Source organism: Dipodomys merriami, unplaced genomic scaffold (genome assembly GCF_024711535.1).
Source record: "Dipodomys merriami isolate MVZ:Mamm:240054 unplaced genomic scaffold, mDipMer1.0.p SCAF_20, whole genome shotgun sequence".
NCBI lineage: Eukaryota > Metazoa > Chordata > Mammalia > Rodentia > Heteromyidae > Dipodomys > Dipodomys merriami.
The window spans coordinates 21,051,800-21,079,314 of record NW_027203382.1 but is presented as its reverse complement, the minus strand read 5'-3'; the positions used below and the strand labels follow the sequence as shown (position 1 = coordinate 21,079,314).

The 27,515-nt window shown below is 36.8% G+C and overlaps 1 protein-coding gene and 1 non-coding gene across 3 annotated transcripts in view; one reads left to right on the top strand and one right to left on the bottom strand.

The window, feature by feature from the left end:
- Msh3 (mutS homolog 3) overlaps window positions 1-27,515 on the top strand; it is a 166,715-nt gene that overhangs the window by 78,697 nt on the left and 60,503 nt on the right. For both annotated transcript variants that reach the window (XM_070031172.1, XM_070031171.1), the window contains exons 14-18: window positions 3,224-3,411; window positions 5,651-5,819; window positions 9,629-9,693; window positions 13,228-13,344; window positions 22,611-22,718. In XM_070031172.1, the coding sequence (XP_069887273.1) occupies window positions 3,224-3,411; window positions 5,651-5,819; window positions 9,629-9,693; window positions 13,228-13,344; window positions 22,611-22,718 (647 nt within the window). The remainder of the gene's footprint in view (window positions 1-3,223; window positions 3,412-5,650; window positions 5,820-9,628; window positions 9,694-13,227; window positions 13,345-22,610; window positions 22,719-27,515) is intronic.
- Window positions 1,478-1,584, bottom strand: LOC138833039 (U6 spliceosomal RNA). The gene has a single exon (XR_011373758.1). It is a non-coding gene; the product is annotated as a U6 spliceosomal RNA (small nuclear RNA).

Below are 27,515 nucleotides of genomic sequence, written 5' to 3'. Positions count from 1 at the left end.
TACCATCTTAGATTCCTTTTATATTACTTGAGTTGACCTCTTGCCCTCTGTATCCCATGTTGTTTTCTTCCTGTAATCCTTCATTTTGGCAGAGTGAACCCCAAGAAGCTTCCTGAGAGAGAGTGTTAGAAATAATGTTTTGAAACTTGGATATCTAGAAATGTCTTTTTCTTTCCTATTCGCACATTTGATTGGTAATTTGTCAGACTATAAAACTCTAGGTTATAAATTATTTTTCTTTAGAAATTTGTATTACTCCATTTTCTTTTAGCCTCTGTTATTCTTGAGAGAAAGAAGCTGTCTTGCTTGCTGACTCTGTGTGACTTTGTTTTCTTCTTTCTTCTTCACTTTATTTAGAAGATACTTTATTTTTCATTCTTATTGAAGTATGTTTTCAGATCATTTGTGTGTATGCTGGTCCTGGGCTTGAACTTAGGGCCTGTGTACTGTCCCTGAGCTTTTTTGCCCAAGGTTAGCACTCTACCACTTGAGCCATGGCTCTACTTCCAGCTTTTTGGTGGTAATTGGAGATAAGAGTTTCAAGACTTTTCTGCTTGGGCTGGCTTTGAATTGAAATCCTCAGATCTAACCCTCCTGAGTAGCTGGTGGCCTGAGCCACCAACATTTGGCTCAGATAAATTCTTTAGAGTAGGATTTAGTCAAAGGCTATGTGCATTTTTTAAATTATGAAGATATGCCAATTTACTAGTAGTATATAGAAGTGGCTTTTTCTCACACATCTGTTTTTGAATCTTTGACATTTTGTTAAGTAGGAGAAAAACAAAGGCGGAGGTAACAATGCTGGACAAGAAATTTACTCATTACCTTACTTATGTAACTAACCCCTCTGTACAGCATCTCTACAATAAAATTAAAACAAATTAAAAAACCCAAATAACTATTTTGTAGTTTTAATGTGCTTGTCTTTCCATATGTATATAGCTACTTACATGTCTGTTTGACATTCTCTCTCTTCCATAAGCTGTATGTTTAATATGTTTAGTCATTATTTTTTGGGTTATTCATCATTTTCATGCTAATTTTTTTAAATTTTATTTTATTTTATTTGTGAACATACTGTACAGAGGAGTTACAATTACATGGGCAGGATAATGCGTACATTTCTTACCAAGCATTGCAGCCTCCTCCTTTGTTTACCCTTCACATCCCTTCCCAGCCTCCCCCCTCCCCCCCAATCTCAATCCTTCTCCTTCTCCCCCTTCCCCCCCCCCCCCCCCGCACCGACGTTGTAAAGCTCGTTTTGGACATGACAACTTGTATTTCTCATTGTTGCAACAGGTCCACCTGTATCCTTAAACAACTGGTTTTTCCCCATCTCCTCCACAAGTTATACTGACATCAAATATAGTGAAAGCAGGGGTTATACTGTGGGGGAGGGACATACAAAGCAACAAAGAGATAATCTTATAAATGCGTTAGAAACACATGCATGAAAGAAAAAAACATTAAAATACATAAAAATATGGAATGCTTCACGAATTTGCGTGTCATCCTTGCACAGGGGCCATGCTAATCTTCTCTGTATCGTTCCAATTTTAGTGTATGTGCTGCCGAAGTGAACACTTTCATGCTAATTTATAAGAGTTTATTGTTAAAGAGGATTTTTCTATTTCTCTCATATGAACTTCAAATATTTTTTTCAGAACTGGTCTTTATATTTGTGACATGGATTAGATAGCAAAATTAATGTAAACAGTGTACTTTTATTTCAACTAGTTGTACAAAGGGGTTTCAATTCAACAAGTCGGTTAATGAGTACAGTGCATCTTGATCAGTGTCATCCCTTTCATCATTCTCCTTCAAAATTTTAAATATTTTCAAATGAGAAAGAAAATCCCAAACGAGTATTGGCTTTATTATTTCTTGCTCAGATTCTTTTTTTCAAAATATTGTCAAGATGATGTACAGAGGGGTTACAGTTACATAGTGAGGTAGTGATTACATTTCTTGTCTAACTCGCTACCCCTTCCCTCATTTTTCTCCCTCTTTACTTCCCTCCAATCCCTGCCCCCTCAAGTTGTACAGATCACTCCCAACATATGTTTTGTGAGTATAGCATAGGTTCCCCCTTTGTCCTTTGTCTCACCATTTTGTTGTTCCCCATCCCTTCCCTAATACCCAGGGTACCAAAATCAAACACAGTGACAATAGGGAATAAACCATATGGGGGAACACAAAAGCAAAATAAATCACATATTACATTGAGAATTAAACAACAAAGACAAACCTCTTGTGTCCATGTCTTGGAGTTCATTTTGCTTAACATCATCTTATATGATCATATGTACATAGCTATTGAGCTATTCTGCTCAGCTCAGATTCTTTTCTTTTCTTTTTTTTTTATTGTGAAAATACCGTACAGAGGAGTACATTTCTTATCAAGCATTGTTGCCTCCTCCTTTCTTTCCCCTTCCCATCTCACCCCCCCAACAGAGTTGTAAAGTTCGTTTTCGACCTAATGGCTTGTACATTTCATTGTTGCAATGGGTCCACCTGTATCCCTATTTAAATGATTTGTTTTTTCCCTTCCCCTCCACAAATTATACCAACACCAAATACAGTGAAAGCAGGGGTTAGACCATGGGGAAGGGTCAGATTATTTTCTTATAGCTTTAAAATATTATATACTTTATTTCAACTAATATGGTACAAACATTTTCTTTATTGAATTATAATCTTTTTGTGTTCTTTTATTGGTATATATTAATTGTACAAAGTGATGCCATTGGGAGTATTTCCAGACACACCTATAATGTACTTAGGTCATATTCATTCTGTATTATTCTTTCTCAGAAGGAGACAATAGTAAATAAAATGATACCCTTTTAGTAATTTTTTTTGTGCCAGTCCTGGGGCTTGAACTCTGCCTGGGCACTGTCCCTGAGCTTTCTTGATCAACACTAGTGCTTTACCATCTAAAGCCACAGCTCCATACATCTAGCTTTTTTGATGCTTAATTGGTGGTAAGAGACTCACAGCCTTTCCTTCCCTGGGCTGGCTTCCAACTGCCATCCTCAGATCTAAGCCCTCTGAATAGTTAGGATTGCAGGAGTGAGCCACTAGCTCCCAGACCTTTTAATAATTTTTAGAGTTTCATTATGGTATTTTCTTTTTTTCCATTATGGTATTTTCATTAATACAATTAAACTTTATTCTTATGTACCTTGTGTTGTTTATGTAAAGAAAATATTTCTACTTGCAGTGTTCTACACAAGAGTTCTTCTTGATTGTCAGAAGCCTGTATCAACTGAAGTCAGAATTTCAAGCATTAATACCTTCTGTCAATTCCCATGTGCAGTCAGACTTGCTCCAGACACTTATGTTAGAAATTCCTGAACTCCTGAATCCAGTGGAACATTACTTAAAAATACTTAATGAACAGGCTGCCAAGTAAGTGCTAGATGTTTCTTTCTTCCTTTCTACAAGTTACTGAAAATGCTAGACCCTCCCTTCTTCCTTCCCACCTATGAATGAAAGTAACAGACTCTCCCTTCATGCATGAATCAGTGCATTTGATATTGGATATATAGATTCTTAATCTCTGCTAGAAGAGGGATAGAATTGCTTGAGTACATAAGTAATTAGAAATGCAATTGGTTACTAAGTGTTTTACATGAGTCCTAAGCATGACACTTAGCTGTGTGAACCCAGCCCTTCCTTATTAAGTACAGATCTACTACTTCCAAAGTATTAGTGATGAAAAGTTAAAGCCCAAACAAAGTCACACAGTAGCAGTTTATTTGTAGTAGCAGAAATGGGCACCAGGTAATGCTGTCCTCATCTTCTAGATTTTCATGGATAATGTGCCTTATGTTTATGAGAATCTGCAAAAACAAAGATATTCTTTCAAGGGCAGTCAGTTCATGATACCCCTCCAAGGCGTACTCTGTGAAAGAAAAAAGAATGGACATTTTTACTTTAGATTTTCCAGATAACTAAATGATTAATACTTAATTTTAGTTTCATCATAAGAATCACAAACTTACAAAATGAAATGATACTTGGATAAATTTTTTCAGCTCTTACAAGTTAAGGAATATCCTTATAAGTATTTAGTGGCATATGTATTTAGTAGAATTAAAAATAATTTTCCTGCCGGGCGTTGGTGGCTCACGCCTGTAATCCTAGCTACTCAGGAGGCTGAGATCTGAGGATCGCGGTTCAAAGCCAGCCCGGGCAAGAAAGACCGTGAGACTCCTATCTCCAATAAACCACCAGAAAATTGGAAGTGGCGCTGTAGCTCAAGTGGTAGAGCACTCGCCTTGAGCTGAAGAGCTGAGGGACAGCGCCCAGGCCCAGAGTTCAAGCCCCACGACCGACAAAAAAAAAAAAAAAAATTTCCTAACAACAAATCCTCAAAAAAAAACTGCTCGATAAGTACGTGGGCTAAAGACTTAAAGAGAAACTTCTCTGAAGAGAAAAGAAGAGTGGCCAATAGACACATGAAGAAATGCTCAACTTCTCTAGCCATAAAAGAAATGCAAATCAAAACAACATTGAGATACCACCTCACCCCAGTTAGAATGGCTATAATCAAGAAATCTAATAACAACAGATGCTGGAGGGGATGTGGCCAAAAGGGAACCCTATTGCATTGTTGGTGGGAATGTAAACTTGTTCAACCACTCTGGAAAGCAATATGGAGGTTCCTCATAGAGCTCATAGAGCTCATAGAGCATAGAGCTCCCCTATGACCCAGCAATCCCACTTTTGGGCATTTACCCAAACAATCACAAACAAGAACATACTAAAGCTACCAGCACAACTATGTTTATTGCAGCATTATTTACCATAACTAAGATATGGAACCAACCCAGATGTCCCTCAGTAAATGAATGGATCAAGAAAATGTGGCTTATTTATACAATGGAATTCTATGCCTCCATCAGAAAGAATGACATTGCCCCATTTGTTAGGAAATGGAAAGTTTTGGAAAAAAAAATTAAGTAGAGTAAGAAACATAGGTCCCATGGTTTCCCTTAACTGCAATAACTAGTTTATGTCTAGGATAAGCAGCAAAGGTCAAAAGCTGTGTACATATTACCATATAATATGATATTAAGTGAAATGAACCCCAAGATAGGAATGCAAGTGTTTTTTTTTTAGTGGTTTTTTGCTTTCTCATTATTGTTTTTAACATGTTTAAAATGTACTATGTGATATTTTTGTTTCTCTTATATGTTCCTCCCCCATGGTATAACACCTGTTTTCATTGTATTTGATCTTGGTGCCCTGCATTGTGTATATACATCTTTCTAATTTGGGGAGGGGAAGAGAAATAACAAAATGCTGAAGTAAGGGTACAGGTTGAGCCATTGTAACAATGAGATGTACAAGACACTATGTTGAAAAGGAACTTTACAACTTGGGGGCGGGGAGGGAGGAGTTAGGGTGGGTGGGAAGGAATGGTAGGGGAAAATCAAAGGAGGACACAACATTGCTTGATAGGAAATGTACTCATTACCTTATTCATGTAACTGTAACACCTCTGTACAGTATTTTTACAATAAAAAACATAAAAATAATTTTTCTGACTTTTAGCCCTTTGGGCTTTGATCATGTTCTAAAATATATTTGTTAACTGGTTTAATTAATACACACTATATATTTGTGTTTTCTCATATAATAGAACTGGGGATAAAACTGAATTATTCAAAGACCTTTCTAATTTCCCTTTGATAAAAAAGAGGAAGGATGAAATTCAAGAAGTTACTGACAAGATCCAAGTACATTTACAGGAAATACGAAGAATACTAAGAAATCCCTCTGCACAATATGTGACAGTGTCAGGACAGGAGGTAATGTCACACACACTTGTGTTTTGCATCAGCCTGCCTGAAGTACAAAAGTTGTTTTAAAATAAATAAAAGTAGTATGTTAGTATCACTTCTTTTTATTTTGAAATTGTTTTGTTCCTTGGAAGTATGTTGTAATAACTCATATGGTTGATAGAAAACATTTTGATTTTTTTCTTCTTTTTTATTTTGTAGGGTTTGAACTTATGCTTACTAGGCAGATGTTCTGCTTGAGCCTCTCCCTACCCCTGGATAAGAAATAGTTTAAGGATGATGTTTTATTAATCTCTTGATAAAGTCTTGTGTTATGGTGTTATCTCTTGATTTTCTTTCAGGGAATTTTTTTTTTTAGTTGGTCGTAGGCCTGAACTCTGGGCCTGGACACTGTCCCTCAGCTCTTCAGCTCAAGGCTAGTGCTCTACCATTTGAGCCACAGCCCCACTTCCAGTTTTTTCTGCTTGTATGGTGCTGAGCAATCGAACCCAGGGCCTCATGCATGCAAGGCAAGCACTCTACCACTGAGCCACCTTCCCAGCCCTCTTTCAGAAAACTTTTTTTACGAATAGTAACTTAGAAACTTCACTCGCTCAGAATCCAGGAACGAGAAGTTAGACTTTGGTCCTGACTTATGGATGATGAAATGATAACCATATCTATTCTCTTGGATCACATAGTGATTAAATACAGCCCTTACCCTTGAAGTTGAGAGTATAATTACTAGTTAATAAACAATACTAGCCAAACATAGGCCTATGTGGTGTCTCATGCCTGTAATCCCAGCTGTTCAAGAAAGCATGAGATCAGAAGAGCTGCAGATTGAAGTCCCCTCTCAACAGATAAGCTATGTGTGGTATTGAGTATGTGGTTTCAGCTTTGTGAAAAGAAACTCATTGGTAGGAGGATTGTTGATTCAGGCAAAGACTCTTTTGTAAAGCTCACATACAAGAAGGCTGAAAGTGTGGTTCAAATGGCAGAGCCTTTGTCCTGCAAATGCAAAGCTCTAAGTTCAAACCCTTATACTACCAAATAAAAGAGAAGAAACCCTAGACTTGACAGTATTTATATGTTTATCTTCTAAGCATCAACTATGCTCTTGAAAGGAAAGGAGCTAGAGAATAAACTAGGATTAAAAAATTCATAAATTAATAAAATTCATAAACTAATACTAAAAGGAAGGGGAATGACCAAAGGAAATAAGAAAAAAGATAGGCTAAGAAATAAGAAAGGTAGGTATAAGAAATAACAGGAAATACCCAATACAACAAATACAGAACAAGGTAAAAAAAAATCTAAGCAATAGGGAGATAAAAAAAAGTCAAAAGACCCATTCATATTTTTTCTTTCCTGAGAAGATAGAGGATGGAGATGCTCCCTCTTTTCCTAGGCCTGCTGTTTTGCAGTTCACTTGGGTAACAGTGAGTTCTTTTCTCTCTGAAGACCAAACAGATTACACCAAACAGGGTTGTTTACACGGGGAGTTCCATCCACCTTTCCCTCCAGGACACAGACACTTCTGTGACCACTGCCTGTTCTCTTGTCTGCCAGTGTTCACTCACAGTGCCTACTCCATGACAGCTGAGCCCAAGCATGCAGGGATGAATGTCAGCGCACTGGAGGTGCCTTGTCTATGTGGGCATGTACATACCCTGAGTAAGCAGCTGCCTTTCCAGGGGTCTTTGGGCTCCTTGAGTGTAGAAAGCAGTCAGAGGGGAGGCAGGGTGCTCTGGCAGGTAGGCATGCATACCATGCGACTCTCAGTGTCTTGGTCACAGTCTGTCTCCTAGCTACCCTGCCCTTCTTCACACACTACTGTCAAGCTCCCCTTCCTGTGTAGTGCAGATCTCACTTCCCCACGTAGACCTCTCTCCATAAGTGCTTCCATGTCACAAAAGCTAACAGGACTCACATGGACTTCTCAGGGTGGTGGCTTACTAACCAGTGGATGGGATGGGCTTTGGGATTTGAAGATACCAAAGCACAGAAGTTTTTCCTATCTTCAGTGGAAAGATCTAACTGCAAGACCTTTCTCAAGGTAATTGTCTGCCAGGACATTAGGGAGCAAGCCAGGAACTGCATGGGGCCCCTTCTTTAGTTCTACTTGCTGCAAAGATCATAGATTCCCATTGCAAATGACATTTTTGCAGAGTGCAGGATGGTGTTTATGGAGCCTTATGGGCTTTCCTTTTGCTTCAAGACCTGCTTAAGGGAACTCTGCCCATTCCCTGCCATTGGCTCAGCACCTGGTATTAGAGTCCTTTGCTTCATTTCAATTATTTCTGTATACCACCTGGTCTCTGTCTACTGCTTCCTTTTGCACTCCTGTGCCTTCCTATGCCACTCTCTTCTTCATAGAGTCATACACTTGATTATTATTAACTTTTGCTTTTGGGCAGTAATGGGGTTTGAACTTGGGGCCTTCTGTTTGCTACGTAGGTGCTTTAGTACTTGAGCCATGCATGCAGACTGTTTTGCTTTAGTTATTATTTTTTGGATAGGGTTGGCCTCAGATCACAGCCCTCCTGCCTATGGCTCTCACATAGCTGTCATGACAAGATCATTGCTACCACTCTCAACTTGTTGATTGACATAGAGGTCTCATTAAACTTTTTGCCTATACTTGATTCTCCTGATTACATGCATGAGCCACCACACCCAGCCCATACCTGATATTTTGTTTCAGATTTCTGGTGATGTAAGAAGTGCTGGGGTAGCTCCAGTCCCCCATTTTTCCACTTCCCTTTGTCACTCTTAACTATGTCATTGAGTACAGCAGATTTATTGCTATGTTTATACCTTTCTATAGCCAAGGACATCGTTAATTCTGAAATTTTTGCTAAAGATGAAAATTCTTAAAATTAGCCATTAATGTAAAAACGTCAGTGTTTATATGAAAGGAAAATCAAACTCATAAGGAGATTGATACTACTAGTAGTATAAAATGTTATTCCCAAGGTTATATGCATATCATATAAATGTATAAATGTAAAAAATGTATAAATGTAAAAAAGAATTCCCATAACCATCTCCGAGGAGCTTCTGGATCCCATTCTGTATAAAACCAATTTTTAAAGTTTATTTCAACAGAGTGCTGTATTTTATTTTTTTTTGCAATTTTACAAGATGAGAGTCCCAAAATGATGTATAGCTAGTGCTAAAAATGAAAAACAGAATGGAAGAGCTTGAGTTCACTCATCTCCTGGCTGATTGCAGAGAAGCTTGTGTGTACAACACTGTTGGATTTCTAAAGATAGGGTTTCTTTAAGTGCAACTTATTTCTTTTCATATGAAGAAAAATATTTTCTTATCGGCGATATCAAGGCTTTCTTTATGGATACTTTTAAATAATTCAGATTTCTTATTGAAAAACAATTACAAAAAGGACCTTCTGCTCAGAATAGAGCAAGGGCCATATATCTCAAACTGGTGTTACATTTTATAATTAATATTTTAAATTTTTATGTGGGTAAGATTGTAAACTGGTCTGAGTAATAGAAGTCTTAAGATAAGTAGATACTAATAAATTAGAGATTGCTAATGAAAAATCACCATTAAAATATGCACATGACAATCATAAGCATGAACTCAAGCCCCATGTTAATATCCTTTATAATGAATTTATTACTGAATGTAAGTTCATAAGTATTGGGACCTAGATTAATGAGATTTGGCTCTGCTGCCATATGTAAACAAAGTTACATTTATTTAGAGTGTTTATGATCATGTTAATTGCTATATCAAAATTTTGAGGAAGTTTTCAAAAATGTAATGATTACTTACGTAAATGTCTAAATGTTCATTTCTGTTTCTTTTAGTTTATGATTGAAATAAAGAACTCCGCTATATCTTGCATACCGACGGATTGGGTTAAGGTTGGAAGGTATGTTTCAAGTCCTTTTTTTTGTTTCTAATATGAATTATGACATTTGTATACTCATGTGCTACTGGATTGATAATAGCCACGTTTTTGAAGGTAAAGCAATTTTATTTTCTGTTTGATTTTCTTATCGAGTTTTAAACAGAGGACATCAGTGAGTTAATCATATCAGATTTAAGACATCAAATTTAATCCTATATCAATGACTTAAAAATATTTCTAAAAGTACATCTCAGTTTTATACATTTGTTTTCCTGTTTTGTAAATTTTTGCTGTTACCCCTATAGTTCAGTGTATACAAGGAAAAAAAAAATCACTGAGGGATCTTTCAGTGTGAGATTAATTTGGTTGCTGAGCCATTTGATGAATGCTGGGCCTGACATTTCTTTTAAGAAACTGAAATTTCATTTTCTACCTCAGTGAACTTCACATTTCTTTGTAGTTAGTGCTTTCCTGGCACACAGTTATAATAGTCTTCACTTAAAAAAAAAAATCTTGTAATACTAAGGCCTGAACCTAGGGCATTGTGCATGCCAGGCTAACACTGAGCCCCTTTAAAAATATTTGTTTAGAAACAAGTTGAAGGTTAGCCTTCAAGTGATAATCCTCCTACCTCAGCCTCTCAAGTGCTGAGATTACAGAGCTGTGCTTCCATGCCTGACTAGAATGTTACTTTTGTAACTTATCATTAACTGATACACATAAATTAATAAAAATATTAGAGAAGCACATTGAGACTGCCTTTTCTTCCTTGATTAGCATTACTCCTCTAGAGGGGACTCTAAAGCAGCATGGTCAGAAGATTGTGTACTGCTGTGAGAAGTACACTTTTAGAACACTTATTAGTGCTATTAGTTATATGTTTATGTGAATAAGATAAAGATGTTTCATTTGCCTAAGATAACTTCAGAGAGATAAGTAGCTGGTGAAGGTGTGAAGGAACTCTGTGATAGGGATGGAGGGAAAGTTTGACATGATGTGTGAATGGTTATTATTATTATTATTTTTTAATTTTTTATTGTAAAGATACTATACAGAGGGTTACAGTTACATGAGTGAGGTAATGAGTACACTTCCTCTTGAACATTGTTACCCCCTCCATTGTTTTCCCCCTAAATGGTTATTATTTTTTTGTTGCTGTTTTAACTAAAAGCAAAAATTGTTTATTCCCTATTACGATAGCAACAGACACTGAGGGCATAGTGTGGGTTACTTTGCTCTAATGCTATCTTTTTTTACTGCTAGAAGTTGTACTGTTGATTTTAGGGTATGTTTTCTCTCTTGGCAGCCATCTTTTCCCTTACCTGCTTTTTATTAGCTATAGTATAGCTAATAAATGGAAATACAAAGAGGCATTATTAAAATTACCTTACTCTAGAACAGTAATGGAAATGTCTTACACAATGGCTTTTGCCAGAAGAAAAAGCCATAATAAATATATTCACACAAAACTCTGGATAATGTAATTGGAAAGCAATAAGCAAGGCACAAATCAGTGCCAGAGTCTTTTTGACATTCCCTTATGTAAATTAGATGAACAAATAAGATGCTGTGGAGAAGTTTCATTGTATTTTGTCTGTTTGGACATTAAAGCCTTGACACAAGGATTGGTTGAAAGATTATCAATCAGGTTTTGAGTGTCTGGTAGCTTGCTGGATTAAATTAATATGGTAGTGTATTATAGGAGGGGAACAAACGAAGGTGAGACCTTGACTTTTCTTCTTATTGACCTATAGTAGCAGCAACAGTAGTAGCTACTACACTTGATACTTGCTGAGTACTTATAACTAAGTACTGTGCTAAACACTCTGTGTGACCCTCTCCCTAGTACCTGGGAAGTAAGTACTACTGCAATCCCTGCTTTAAACATGACAACAGGGATATATGTGTATACACACACACACACACACACACACACACACACATATACATACATATATATGTATATGTATATATATATATATAGAGAGAGAGAGAGAGAGAGAGAGAGAGAGTCTGAGTCCTTTCTATTTGTCCAAAGTCACAAGAGCTTGTAAGTGGCAAGATTGAGGCTTTAGTAAACAATACTGCAGTGAACATGGTTGTGCTGGTAGCTTTAGTGTGGTCTGGTTTGTGGTAAATTGGATAAATGCCCAGCAGTGGAATTGCTATGTTTAGTGTTTTCAGGAACCTCCATACTGCTTTCCATAGTGGTTGAACAAATTTACATTCAGTATTGTTTACCATAGCTAATCTATGGAATCAACTCAGATGTTCCTCAGTGGATGGATGCATGAAGAAAATGTGATATATATATACAATGGAATTATATGCTTCCATCAGAAATAATGATACTGCCCATTTGTAAGGAAGAATTATATTAAGCCAAAGTAAGCCAAACCCAAAGACACGTAGGTTGCATGGTTTCCCTCTCATTTGTAGTAAATAGAATGTGCCTATAAATTGAACACACAATGGATGGTAAAAGGCAAAAAAATTACACTTGGACATGATAAACAGGATTCTAAACAAAGGAGGATATTCTTAGGAGAGAATCACAAAGGCTCAATAAACTCCAAGAAATGGAAACAAGAGATTATTTTTAAAATTTTACTTTTGTGTATTTTTTCCTTCCCCCTTTGTTGATGTTTTTGATTTCTGTTCTTTTGTATGTAAGTTTATCTGTTTGGGGGAAGATAAGGGGAAGCACAGAAATGGTGGGATCAAGGGTGAGCTAATACAGCAGTGATACTCACTAGACACTGTGCTGAGAATGAAGTATACAACTGCTGGAGGAGTGGAGTCAAGAGGGAAAAAAACTGGGAGAAAATGAGGGAAGAGGTTCAATAAGGAATGTACTCATTATCTGACCTATATAACTGTGTCCCCTCTGTATATCACCTTTACCATTAAAAAAAAAAAAGAGATTGAGGCCTTGCTGTATATTCCCTTATCAGCCCTCATTGTTTCCTGAAAATTCTTGATGTGGAAGTAGAGCTCCCACTCAAGACCAGAGGAGGAGTGTGTGGTATTTCTTCCCAGTCAGGGCTACTAAGCCCTGCAGAATTCTCTTCTTAATTTGGTTCTTGAATTCATGGATCATTGTTCTTTGTGCTAGTTTTTTTTTTATTCCCTGAAATCCGCCAAACATAAACGTGTAAAATATCAAGAACAATATGAGCTTCACCAGTGTGTCCTCCCAGCTTTGCTACACCTTATTTTGTTGTATCTGTTTCGGTCTATTTTTTAAGCAGGAGTTTTCATTTAGCATAAGTTAAAGATAAAAGAAAACCTTTGCCTATGAAATACAAACTCTGAACTCTGACTTTACCATATGGGTATAATTTGAAATGAATTAAAAAGCTTTCTGAACAAAACCATATTCATCATCAGTAGCTCAGGATCATGATTGAAGAATGTTCTCAGTTTATAGCTAGTTATGTTCAAGGCTCATCAATGAATAATAAGTAATGACTTTAATTTCCTGAAGTGATGGCATTACTGAGTCTTATAACCTTGATTTCCTACTTAAGTTGTTTTTTTTTTTTTTCCTCCTAGCACAAAAGCCGTGAGCCGCTTTCACTCTCCTTTTATTGTAGAAAATTACAGACATCTGAATCAGCTCCGGGAGCAGCTAGTCCTTGACTGCAGTGCTGAATGGCTTGATTTTCTAGAGTGAGTTCACAATGAAAAATATAATCTGACTTTTTGCTATGAGAAATAGACCGGAAAATCTTTCCATCAAAAAGAAAAGTAGAGATTACTGCTTATGACCTGCTGTCAAATAGTTGAATACTTGTGTTCTTGGATTTTATTTCTAATCCATTGAAATGTATGCTTGTCTTGTCTTTAATGAGACAACAAAATGTATATTATTGTCAATGTACCAACATTTTCTTTTAGTGGTATCTAGTAGAGTCCACTTTTTGGAATTATGCCTTGAAGTTAACTTTCTTATTGAAGTATTAATGTCTCAGAGTTGAGCAAGTATAGATTAGTTGTGTTTTAATTATCTCTATTTAATTTTATTTCTTTATTTATCCTATTTGCCTCCTGGGTTTTTATTTATTTATTTATTATTGTAAAGGGTTACAGTTACATAAATAAGGAAATGAGTACAATTCTTGTTGAACATTGTTTCCCTCTCTCATTCTACAATGCTATCCCTCTCTCCCAACTCACTCCCCACCAAAGTTGTAACGTTCATTTGCAACATAATGTCTTCTGAGTGTGACTGTTGCATTGATTCATCTTTTGTCCTTTGTCTCACCATCTTTTCTGTGATTCCCCTTCCCATCCCCAAATCAGATAAACTTATGTACTACACAAAGGGTACTGAAAACAAACACAGTGACAACAGGGGGTAAACCAAAGGGAAAGTAAAAAACTAAAGAAAAAAGAAATAACTGCATACAGTACACTATGAAAAAAGAAAACCTTCTGTTTCCATATCTTGTAGTTCATTTCAATTAGCATTATTTTATAAGATCATATGTACATAGCTAATGAACTATTGTGATTCTTTGCTAGGATTATCCTAGACATTTACTAATTATTACGTATGAAGGAAACCAGGCAGCCTATGTTTCTTTGGGTCTGTCTTATTTCATTTGATATGATTTTTTCCAAGTCTATCCATATTCTTATAAATGGGGCGAGGTCATTCTTTCTGGTGGAAGCATAAAATTCCATTGTATACATAGACCACATTTTTTTGATCCATTCATCCACTGAGGGACAGGTTGAAAATTGAGATGGCCATTTATACACCTTTCATCTAGATGTAGCACATGTTAACTTTTTGCTGCATTTGTTTTGTATCTCCCATTATGTATTTGTATATATAGTTCTACATACACAGACATACACAAACATAAGGCAAAAATAGATATGTGCTTATACATATGCCATACATGCATGTACACATACATACTCATACACACATATACTATATAAATACAGACTTTCATTTCTGGACCATTTGGGATTTTAGACCTTATAGTACTTTGTCCCCAAAAGTGAAACATACATTTTCTAAAATTAAGGACATTTTTCTATATAACTTCAATGCCCTTATCTCATCTAAGAAAATTTTAGTTAAAAAATTTGTATTTCCTATATATAATATATATTAGATTATATAGGTAAAAATACATATACACACATACATAAATATATGTAAAATTTTTTGAAAATGAAAAAATAAAGGTCAGGCATGATGGAGCATGCCTATAGTCCTGAACTTGGGAGACTGAGGCAGGAGGATTGTAATCTCAAGGCTAGTCTGGAATATGTAACAAGACCCCCTGTCTCAAAGATAATAACTAAATAATTTAAAATAAAAGAAAAACAATAAAGTGTTTAATTTAGAAAAAGAATGTTGACTGCAATATAGCTAGAGCACTTGTATTTAGAACCCACTTGAAAGCAGCATTCATTATTATGTATACTGTTTATGGAGGTGCCAGATGGTACAAATATGATGTCATAAGAAGAGGATTAGATAAATGTACATACAGGATGCAGGGTAAGAGGGGAAGGGGAATAACAAAATGCTGAAACAAAGACACAGGATGATCCATTCAAACAATGACACTCACAAGACACTATTTTGGAAATGAACTTTACAACTTCGTGGGTGGGGGGAGGAAGGGGAAGAGATGGGGGAGGGAAGGGATAGTAGGAGGAGGTAACAATGTTCCACAAGAAATATACTTATTACCTTCCTCATGTAACTGTAACCCCTCTGTACAGCACCCTTACAATAAAATAAAATAAAAAAATAATAATAATAAAGAGAAAAAGAAAAGATGATTAATGCCAGACGCCGGTAGCTCACACCTGTAATCCTAGCTACTCAGGAGGCTGAGATCTGAGGATCATGGTTCAAAGTCAGCTGGGGCAGGAAAGTCTGTGAGACTTTTATCTCCAGTAAGCTGCTAGAAAACCGGAAGTGATCAAGCGTTGTTGATCAGGTGGTAGAGCACTAGCCTTGAACTGAAGAGCTCAGGGACAGCACCAGAGTTCAGGCCCCAAGACCAGGGTGGGGGTAGGGAGGGAGAGGAGGGGGGGGGAGATTAACTTCCCTAAACTTGATGGTCCACTTGTATAGACTGAATACTAGCCATACAAGGGTATTTTTCCCTCACTGGGGTACTAATTGCTGTGTATTAGTCATGCTGCTTTTGATCAAAATCTTTCAAAAATTTCAAGAATAAACTGCTGTGAATGAAATTCTTTCTCAAAACATTTGTCTCTAGTATTCTAAAAGATAGACTGTCAACATTGAGCAATAATCTCACTTGCAAATACTTTTAAAATTGCATAATAATATCTTACAAATAATAATATCTTAGCCAGGCTCAAAGAAACATAGGTCCCATGGTTTCCCTTATTTGCAATATCTAGTATATGTGTGAGACAAGCAGAAATGGTCAGATAAGTTGATGTTAAGCGAAATGAACCCCAAGTTAAGGACTCAAATTTTTTTCTTTCTTGCTATTGTGTCTAACATATTTATAAGATGATTTCTTTGTTGCTTTGTATGTCCCTCCCCCACGGTATAACCCCTGCTTTCACTGTATTTGATGTTGGTATACTTCATGGAGGAGAATGGAAAAAAAAATGTTGAAACAAGGATACAGGTGGACTCATTGCAACAATGAGATGTGAAGTCGTTATGTCGAAAACGAACTTTACAACTTTGGCTGAGGGGGTGGGAGGATGGGGGTGGGTGAGGGGGTGGGAGATGGGAAAGGATGGTAAGGGGAAACAAAGGAGGAGGCAACAATGCTTGATAAGAAATGTACTCATTATCTTGCCCATGTAATTGTAACCCCTCTGTACGGTATTTTCACAAAAGAAAAAAGAAATGTAGTTGCAAATACAGTAAGTGTTTTCCATTCTTTATTAACCTCCTGTATCATTGAGTAACATTTGATGTCAACTCTGGTCATCTTAGCAGCTTTTTGGTACCCAAATGTCTTTATCTGCTTCCCTTGAACCCAACAATCTCTTTTGAGCAGAAATTGTTGAACTTTGACTTCAGCCTCAAGTTAGTTGATGGCATAGTCTTGATGACATAGTCACTAGGTTGCAAGTTGTCATGATTTAGTAGGTTTTTCTGATTATCTGTATTGCTCACTTGTCAGCTTCCCCTTCCCTCTTTTTCTCTCCCCTCCCCTCCTCTGCCCTTCCTTCTTCTCCTCTCTTCTCCCCTCCTCTCTTCTCTCCTCTTTCTTCTTCTCTGTGTCCCCTTTCCTCTCCCCCTCTCCCTACTACTTTCTTTCTCTCCTTCTCTCCCTCCTCATCTTTTTTTCTCTTTTTCCCTCACCTCTCCCTCCTTCTCCTCCTTCTCTTCCTCCTCCTCCTCCTCTCTTCCTCCTTCTCCCGCACCTTAGGACTGTACTTACTAATGGGCATTCTACCACTTAAACTATATTCTTGGCACAGCTACTTGTGTTTCTAAGTATATTTAATCTTTTTGTAGTTTGGCAGATGTAGGAGCTTAGGCAAACATCAAGAGGTTAAAGAAGACTTTTTAAAGAATTTTGATGATTTTAAGATTTTGGTAGGTTTTTTTTTTTTGTTGTTTATTCACACGTCTTACTTGACTGAATGATATGAGAGAGAATGTTACTGTCTATATCCAAATCATTACCTAGCCCTCCCTGCTTTTTTTTAATTAACTAAAATGGTAATCACCAAAAATGAATGAAAATTACTCATTTCTATCCTGAAAATCAGAAGATCATCTAAAACTGTCAACCTTAACCTCATGTCTTGGTGGCCTGGACAGAATCTGAGAAGGAGGGACTGAGAGTAAGAAAAAAGTGACCTTTTTTTAGTGCCCAAATGCATTTACACTCACATTCATAGAAGCAAAGCAGAACATCAGATATGACTGCCCTCTGGCAAAAAAAGGGTACCAGGATAAAGCCATATGAATTAGGACAGAAAAATACAGGTAGGTTAGATTTAAATTAAACCAGAACAGGAAAGGCCTGGTCACTCTGCATATGTCAAGTGCTTTTTGGGGTGTGAGTGTATGTGTGTGCACGTGTGCTTTTGCATCCATGTGCTGATTCTGGGGCTTGAACTCAGGGCCTGGGCACCCTCCCTAAGCAGTTTTGGTCAAGGCTAGTGTTCTACCACTTGAGCTATAGTTCCACTTCTGACTCTTTGGTGGTTGATTGGAAATAAGAGTCTCTTGGACTTTCCTGCTCAGGCTGGCTTCAAACCGCAGTCCTCAGATCTCAACTTCTTGAATAGTTAGGATTAAAGACAGGGGCACCTGGCTAGGAAGCATTTTTAAGGTAGTATCTAAAGAATGTTCAGCTGATGCTAGGGGTGTATCCACTGTGTGTTGGGGATTTGCCCAGATTCTTACCCTCTTAGTGGATGTCATGCAGCTTGTTGTGCTGAAAAGTAGATAAGTTAAGTCATTATGTTGTATTCAATGAAATATGAAGTGTACTATGTATATACTTTCCACATCACAGATAGTTAACACAAAAAAGAATCTCGCTTAAAATATTGTTTCTGGTATTTGGAAAATGTCATTTACGTAGAATGTTTTACCCTGATAATACTAGAAAAGTTCAAGAATATGTTTTTCTTTTAAATCAAAGATAAGTTACAGAGGACTCACTTATCATTGCAGTAACTTACCCTGATTGTTTTCAAAGTAGGAAGCCCTACAAGGTTTTTGTTTCAGCAAATAGAATAAAACTCAATATTTCTAGAATTGACACCATTAACACAGATTTTTTTATTTGTCCGTAGTGGGCCTGTATAAATATGGATACAGGTGTTTTTTTATCATTTCTTACATTTCTGCCAAAATTATCCTATTATGTCATATCATTACAACAACATGTATAATGTTCCATTTGTGGAATGTACATAATGTTCATAATGATCAATTTTGGATGGCTGAGATGTACCTAATTTTACTACAAAGAGTACAGAATTTGATTTTTTAGTGCCCCAAATAAAATACCTTTTTTGTTTTTTGTTTCTTTTCTTTTTTTTATTGTGAAAATACCATACAGAGGGGTTACAATTACATGGGCAAGGTAATGAGTACATTTCTTATCAAGCACTGTTGCCTCCTCCTTTGTTTCCCTTTCCCATCTCTTCCCATCTTCCCCCTCCCTACCCCCCTACTCCCCCCCCCCTCTCCCGCCAAAGATGTAAAGTTCATTTTCGACATAACGACTTGTACATCTCATTGTTGCAATGGGTCTACCTGTATCCCTATTTAAACAATTTGTTTTTTCCCTTCCCCTCCACAAATTATACCAACATCAAATACAGTGAAAACAGGGGTTATACTGTGGGGCGGGGGGGACATACAAAGCAACAAAGAAATCATCTTATAAATATGTTTGAAACAATCTCAAGAAAGAAAAAGCATTTGAGTCCTTAGCTTAGGGTAAAATACCTTTTTAAGTAAAGAGAAAAATATATAACTAAGCTTAAATCTTCACAATTACTTATGTGCTTACAAGAGATTTGGCAAATTTTTAAATAATTTAATGTCATAAATTATTCAAAAACTGGGAAATGATGGTTAATAATAACTCAGTTAAGTGTGAACATGGTCCAAGAGAAATGCCAAAATAAAATCAGCATCACTATACAGAAATGAGGGACAAAGGGCTAACAAATGCTGCACGGTACTCACTAGACACTATGTTGAAAATGAACTATATAACTTGTGGGTGAGGACAGAAGGAAAAATTAGGGAAGCAAGGGAAGAGGTGACATTGTCCCAAAAAATGTAATCATTACCTGACTTCTGTAACTGTAACCCCTCTGTATATCACCTTTATAAAATCAATAAGCAACACAACAATAAAAAACAAAAAAAAATCAGTACTTACTAACCAGACATTATGAAGGAGGCACACCTATGTTATTTCTTCTTTTTGTTTTTTTTTTTGGGTCCAGTCATAGGGCCTGAACTCTGGGCCTGGGCGCTGTCCCTCAGCTCTTCAGCTCAAGGCAAGCATTCTACCACTTGAGCCACAGTGCCACTTTGCCACTTCTGGTTTTCTGGTAGTTAATTGGAGATAAGAGTTTAACAGATTATCCTGCCTGGCTGGCTTTGAACCGCCTCCTGAGTAGCTAGGGTTACAGGTGTGAGCCACCAGTGCCTGTCTTAACACCGAAATAAATTTTAAAAGAGGGTTTTTCACTGCCTTCCCTTCCTATATATCTTTCACTGTAAGGCATTATCTCTGCAAGGCTAGGATTTTATGTAGAAAACAGGCAATCCATCTTATTTCTAATTTATTACATCTATGCACAAAAATAGAAAAAGTGCTAGTCAGAGCTTCTTAGATTTGCACCATTAGGTGTGGAGATAGAAATGGTATCGCTTAGGGATGAGCTGAGAATATATTGTAGTGTTAAAGCCTTTGTCTAGCAATTGTGAGGCCCTGAGTTTGATCCTTAGCAAACCCTATTACCCTTTCCAGCTGCTGCCCACCCCCCCACCCCCCACTCCAACCCAGCCAAAAGGGGTAGTTTGAATCTTGGTTCTGTTCTTTAATAGTTGTGTGATTTTTAGCATAATATTTTTCTGAAATTCATTTGTAAAATTAAGGGTAATGATGGGTTACAAAGAAATAATATAGGTTGGGCTGGGAAGGTGGCTTAGTGGTAGAGCACTTGCCTTACATGCATGAGGCCCTGTGTTCGATTCCTCAGCACCACATAAGCAAAAAGAAAAACGCCAGAAGTGGCGCTGTGGCTCAAGTGGTAGAGTGCTAGCCTTGAGCTGAAGAGCTGAGGGACAGCGCCCAGGCCCAGAGTTCAGGCCCCACAACCAGACCTCCCCCCCAAACCAAAAAAAAAAGAAATAACATAGGTGTGCCTCCTTCATAAGGTCTGGTTAGTAAGTACTGATTTTTTTTTTATTCTTGTGTTGCTTATTGTTTTTGTAAAGGTGATATACAGAGAGGATACAGTTACAGAAGCCAGGTAATGATTACATTTTTTGGGACAATGTCACCTCTTCCTTTGCTTCCCTAATTTTCCCTTCTGTCCTCACCCACAAGTTATATAGTTCATTTTCAACATAGTGTCTAGTGAGTACCATGCTGCATTTGTTAGCCCTTTGTCCCTCATTTCTGTATAGTGATGCTGATTTTATTTTGGCATTTCTCTTGGACCATGTTCATACTTTAACTGAGTTATTATTAACCATCATTTCCCAGTTTTTGAATAATTTATGACATTAAATTATTCAAAATTTGCCAAATCTCTTAATCTCTTGTGAGCACATAGTAATTGTGAGGATTTAAGCTTATATATTTTCTCTTTACTTAAAAAGGTATTTTACCCTAAGATAAGGACTCAAATGTTTTTTCTTTCTTGAGATTGTTTCAAACATATTTATAAGATGATTTCTTTGTTGCTTTGTATGCACCCCCCCCCCCCCCGGCCCCACGGTATAACCCCTGTTCTCACTGTATTTGATGTTGGTATAATTTGTGGAGGGGAAGGGAAAAAACAAATTGTTTAAACAGGGATACAGGTGGACCCATTGCAACTATGAGATGTATAAGTCGTTATGTCGAAAATGAACTTTACAACTTTGGCCCTGGGTGGGAGAGTAGGGGGGTGGGGAAGGGGAGATGGGAGGGGATGGGAAAGGGAAACAAAGGAGGAGGCAACAGTGCTTGATAAGAAATGTACTCATTACCTTGCCCATGTAATTGTAACACCTCTGTACGGTATTTTCACAAAAGAAAAAAACCAAAAAAGGTATTTTATTTGGGGCACTAAAAAAATCAAATTCTGTACTGTTTTTATAGTAAAATTAGGTACATCTCAGCCATCCAAAATTGATCATTATGAACATTATGTACATTCCACAAATGGAACATTATACATGTTGATGTAATGGTATGACATAACAGGATAATTTTGGCAGAAATGTAAGAAATGATAAAAACACCTGTATCCATATTTATACTTTTCCTAAATAAGTCTTTGACTATAAGCCTTCTGAGATTTTTTTCCACATTATAGTTTTTTTGTTTTTGTTTTTTTTGTTTGTTTTTTGGGTCCGGTCATGGGGCCTGAACTCTGGGCCTAGGCGCCGTCCCTCAGCTCTTCAGCTCAAGGCTAGCACTCTACCACTTGAGCCACAGCGCCACTTCTGGCTTTTTTTCTTTTTGCTTATGTGGTGCTGAGGAATCGAGCCCAGGGCCTCATGCATGCAAGGCAAGCGCTCTACCACTGAACCACCTATGTTATAGTTTTAACCAGACAAGGATTTGAGGCAATTGCTATTATCTTTTTAAAAATAAATGTAAAATTAAATTATTATATACATTATTAACAAAATTCCTGAAGATAGCTGAAAAGGGATTTTTTTTTCTTTTCTACCTTTAACAACCATTTATTATAATGTCTTTTCTCTGTTAGCAATCCGAACTGGACATTAGGGCTGAAGAGATAAGTGATTTAGACAGACATGAGCTTAGCCTTCTAGAAGCTTCCAGTTTAGTGTGAGAGGAGTTGAAACTAGTGTTCCAGGTTTGCGCAGTAAATAATGAGCATCTAGGGAAGATGATCCATCTGAGTAGATCATAATGTTATTGGAGCTGAAGGAAATTGATTTTTCATTTCAAATGTTTAAGCTGAAATATGATAAGATGTACAATAAATATAGTGTAATATAGTATATATAGGTAATATAGTATAAATAGGTAGACATCTTTATGTAGTTGCTGTTTTAGATCCATGTAACTCTCCCAGGCCAAGCAGAAAGAAGCCTCAGTAATCTGTTCTCTCCTCTCTTACCTGTGATGTATGCCTGCTTGTTTTGTTTGTATTTAGACTAGCTAGTAAAGCAATTCTTTATTGGATAACTTTTATAGGTCTCAGAAATGAACTTTCTCCTTTTGTTGTTGTTGTTTCTGTAGGAATTTCAGTGAACATTATCAGTCTTTGTGTAAAGCAGTACATCACCTAGCAACTCTTGACTGCATCTTCTCCCTGGCCAAGGTTGCAAAGCAAGGCAATTACTGCAGGTAATATGTTTTTCTATATTGCCATCTTTATTGTTGCTGTAGATGAAATGTTAATGTTAATCCACTTACTTTTAGTATCTTCACTATAAAATATTACAAATATGTAAGACTTATGGTAAAGCTGAATGTCATACATCTGTAGCTTTGTTTAGTATGACTTTTGGAACAAATATTTTATTTAAAATATTTATTTATTTATTTATTTATTTATTTATTTATTTATTTATTTATTTATTTATTGTTGGTCATAGGGCTTGAACTCAGGGCTTGGGCACTGTTCCTGAGCAATTTTGCTCAAGGCTAGTGCTCTATGACTTTGGGCCACAGTGCCACTTTCAGTGTTATTTGGAGGCAAGAGTCTTATGGGGACTTTTCTACCTTGTCTGGCTTTGAATTGCAGTCCTCAGATCTCAGCTTTTTAAGTAGCTAGGATTACAGGTGTGAGTCCCCAGTGCCTGGCTTTAAATGTTACATATTAAAATTTACATGGGTAACATTTTTGTAAAGTATAGGCACTCATTTTAACTTTAATGTAGACACTCCATGTTTAACTTTATAATCATAAAAGTTTGATTAACAAAAATTTAATAACAAAGGACTGAAGGAAAGGGATAGATTGCTGTGATCTTTTCTGTCCCTCCTTTTGTTGAGAGACCAAATTTTTTCCACTATTATGAGACAGAGTCACACTCTATAGCTTAGGCTGGCCTCAAACTCATGGTTCTTCTGCTTTATCCTCCTGAGCACTGGATTACAAGGAGTACCACCACACCTCACTCACTTAATGATACTAGCTTCTAAGCATTCCAGCATGGTTCATTCTTCTTTTCATTAAAGGCGTTAGTTTGAAATGGAACTAACTCTAAATTGTAGCTCTAATCTTTGAACACATTGTCTACCTCCCAGAAGCTTCAGAGTGTGTGTGTGTGTGTGTGTGTGTGTGTGTGTGTGTGTGTGTGTGTGTGTGTGTGTGTGTGTGTGTGTGTGTGTGTGTGTGTGTGTGTGTGTGTGTGTGTGTGTGTGTGTTGTGTTAGTAGGACTTCTTTCTGGGGGTATAAGACTTGTAAAGTGAACTTTCTCTCATGAGGTCTGTTTTTGAGTGAGGCAGAGAATTGGCTACAGCCTTTGCACTTAGTGTGTGTTTAGATAAAGTTCTCCCTATTGAAAAATTAATTTCTACATGGTGTCTCTCTCCTGATGCTTCTTAAGTGGCCTTCTGCCATAGGTGCTGCTGGACATTTGTATGATCATGTAGTTGGCTCCCTCATAGCAAGTAAAGTTGTTTGCTTGCTTGTTTTAATAAATTTTTTAACAATGAACAACCATCTTGTTTCCATTTCCTGGACTTTTTTCCAAGTAAGGTTTTTTTAATGTACATATGTGCATGGACATCTATATGTACAATGAAGTAATCTATCTGTCTGTCTGTCTATTTATCTACTTGCCTACATATTGATAATCCCTTTTACAGTCATACATACTTTACATGTGATATAATAATAAATTTTTAACCCATCTTTTGTCACTAAGTAGTCATGTATCCTTAGATGTCTTCATATGTAGCAATGTGAGAAGTAAGGTTTGCATTGCTAAGATTGAATCTTCAAGTTCTAGGAATTTTTTTTATTGCATTTTAAAATGGTTATTGTGCTGGATGTCGGTGGCTCACACCTGTAATCCTCACTACTAAGGAGGCTGAGATCTGAGGATCATAGCTCAGAGCCAGCTTGGGCAGGAAAGTCTGTGAGATTCTTATCTCCAATTAACCACCAGAAAAACCAGAAGTGTTGCTGTGGCTCAAGTGTTAGAGTGCTTGCCTTGAGCCGAAGAGCTCAGGGACAGCGCCAGGCCCAGATTACAAGCCCTATGACTGCCCTTCTCTCCCGCCACCCCCCAAAAAAAATGTTATTGTAAAGATAAGGTACTGAGAGATTACAGTTACATAAGTCAGATAAAGAGTACACTTTCTTTTGAGCAATGCCACCCCTTCCCTTGTTCTCTCCCAGTTTTCCCTCTCGTTCTCCCCACAAGTTATATAGTTCATTTTCAGCATAGTGTCTGGTATCACTGCTGCATTTGTTTACTCTTTGTCCTACCATTTCTGCACCTTACTTACCCCTCCAAAGACAGATAAATGAACAAACAAGACAAAAGGAAACAAAAACAAAAACAGCAACAAAGGAAAAAAACCTCATTTCTATTTCCTGGAGAACTTTTTGATAAATATTATTTTATATGATCAGATGCACATAGGTATTGGGCCTTTGTGTCCCTTTCCTAAAAAAATATAAGAATTTGTTTTGAGGTATATTTTCACCAAAGTCTGTCTGAAGAGTAAAAATATATTCTTCATTTAATCACAGTACAACTAACTATATGATTGATTTCTAGACTCATCAAATTTAAAACAACATTTTGAGAGCAAGTTTGGTCTTAGATTCTATAGTCATGTATTCTTCTTGCTCTTTTGGCCTCTTGAAGTATATAGAGTATATAAGTACACACACATGCACATACACACATACATAAATACCCACACTTATGTACACAAAGAAGCCCCTTGATTGGCATAAGCACAAGTAAAATCTCCCCATAAGTCATGACCTTTATATCAGAAAGCCACAGGATGAGTTGGTAGTTTAATAACTGATCTTAAAAGTTATGTAAGCTCTCTGAACTTCCAGAAGGGTCAGGCTCATAATAAGCAATTAGTAATAGAACTATTATTCTTCACATTTGTTTATCTGAAAATCAGAATGAATGCACTGGATATTATAAAACTTCCTTATCTTTAATAAAAAAGACTTAAATTTAATCATTGTTAGTATTTTAATTCTTCTAAAAACTAAGTAGGTGGTGGCATTATAATCCAGTACATGGGAGTTTTGTAAGTAAGCTTGAAATCTAAGAAATATGTGTGTGAATTTCAGACACATAATATTGGTTTAAAATTCATTTGGAGCTATTACACTTCGTCTACATTTTTATAATTGTCATCTTTTCCTTTAAATGCTATTAAGGTATTTTTATTTATAATAACTAAACTTGTAGACAAATGTTTTTATTCTAGGTCTATTCTAATTTACAGTCTGTTTATGATACTGTTTTACTAATATAGATTACTTTCTGCTTCTCTGGGGCAGTTCAGAGAAAGCCACAGATTTACAGATACAAAACACAGTCAATCTGTTCACTCTTTCTTGGAAGCATCAAGCTACCTGTCACCATCGGGTAACTGCATGCTTTCCCTTTCTTCTCTCCATAGCTGGTCTGTCCTAGTATATCATCTCTACTCTGAAACTTCCTTTGTTTCTGACTCTACCAGGGAGTGTTTTTACCATTATATAAGTTTGATAGCAACAGAATAAGTCAGTGTGCACTTCAGAGTTGAACAAACCACTCACAAGCTTATCCTGAAGTAAAAATCTTCCAACAAAGTCACTATCATGAAGATGATATATTGGTTTCATTTGGTGCAGAGAGCCTAGGACTTTATTTCAAAATTAAGAGCCTTTATAGATGCTTGAGTTCTTTTCTCCTCTAGTAAATCTGTAACCCACTTGGATAAATTTTTTTTTTTTCTTTACAAGAGTGCTGGTATATGTCTGTACTCCCAGCATTTGGGAGGTGAGGCAGGAGAATCACAAGTTTGATATGACCATTGCTACATAGGGAGACCCCGCCTTAAAAAAATCAATCAAAATAATAAAAATAGAAGATAATCGAAAAAGAAAGAAAATCCTGCCTTAAGAATTATGCTCTGGGGCTGGGAAGGTGGCTCAAGTGGTAGAGTGCTTGCCTTGCATGCCTGAGGCCCTGGGTTTGATTCCTCAGCACCACATAAGCAAAAAGAAAAAAGCCGGAAGTGGCTCTGTGGCTCCAGTGGTAGAGCGCTAGCCTTGAGCTGAAGAGCTGAGGGACAGTGCCCAGGCCCAGAGTTCAAGCCCCACTACCGGACCCCCCCCCAAAAAAAGAATTATGCTCTGTAATCTGAAAATATTAATGTCCTTGCTATTTTTACATGTTCTTCTGTCTGGATAATTTTAAATTCTTTACTGAGGAAATACTTTAGGCTCTTTCTTTGAAAAATGAATTTAAGTATTTAGGAAAGTAGTATTTAGTGTTGTAAGTTCTGTGGTGTGTTTATATGTCAGAGTTCTGGGTCAAAGGATTTAATGGTGGTTGATGGGGTGTTCTGAAAAAGAATACAAGAAATGGCCAAGAAATGGGTGAAAAGATGCCCAGTCTTAATAATTAATGAGAGCATATTAAAACAGACAGCATCATTTGTCTAGCACATTTTTAAAAAAAATAAAAAATAATAAAAGATAAAGGCACTTCTGGCTCATATCAGTAATTCTAGCTTCCCAGAAGGCAGGGATCAGGAGGATCAAGGTTCAAGCCTAGCCCAGGAAGAACATTTATATGATTCCATCATATCAGAAAAAGCTGGAGAGGGAATTATACACCCATACCATTCCAGGAGTGATGTAAAGTATTGATAGGACAATTTTAGTTCAGGCTGGCCTGTACAAAAAAGCAAGATCCTGTGTCAAAGCTACCCACAGCAAAAAAAAAAAAAAAAAAAAAAAAAAGAAAAAAGAAAAAAAGGGCTGGAAGTGTGGCACAAGCAATAGAGTAAGTACCTGTTTAGTGAGTTAAGGGCACTGAATATAAACTCCAACAACACCAAATTTTAAAAAAAGAAGGCACAAGTCAACTTTCATATTATGTTATTGTAAAGGTAAATTGGTATAGTTGCTTATCTGTCAAAATAAAAAAGTATATACCTTGAGA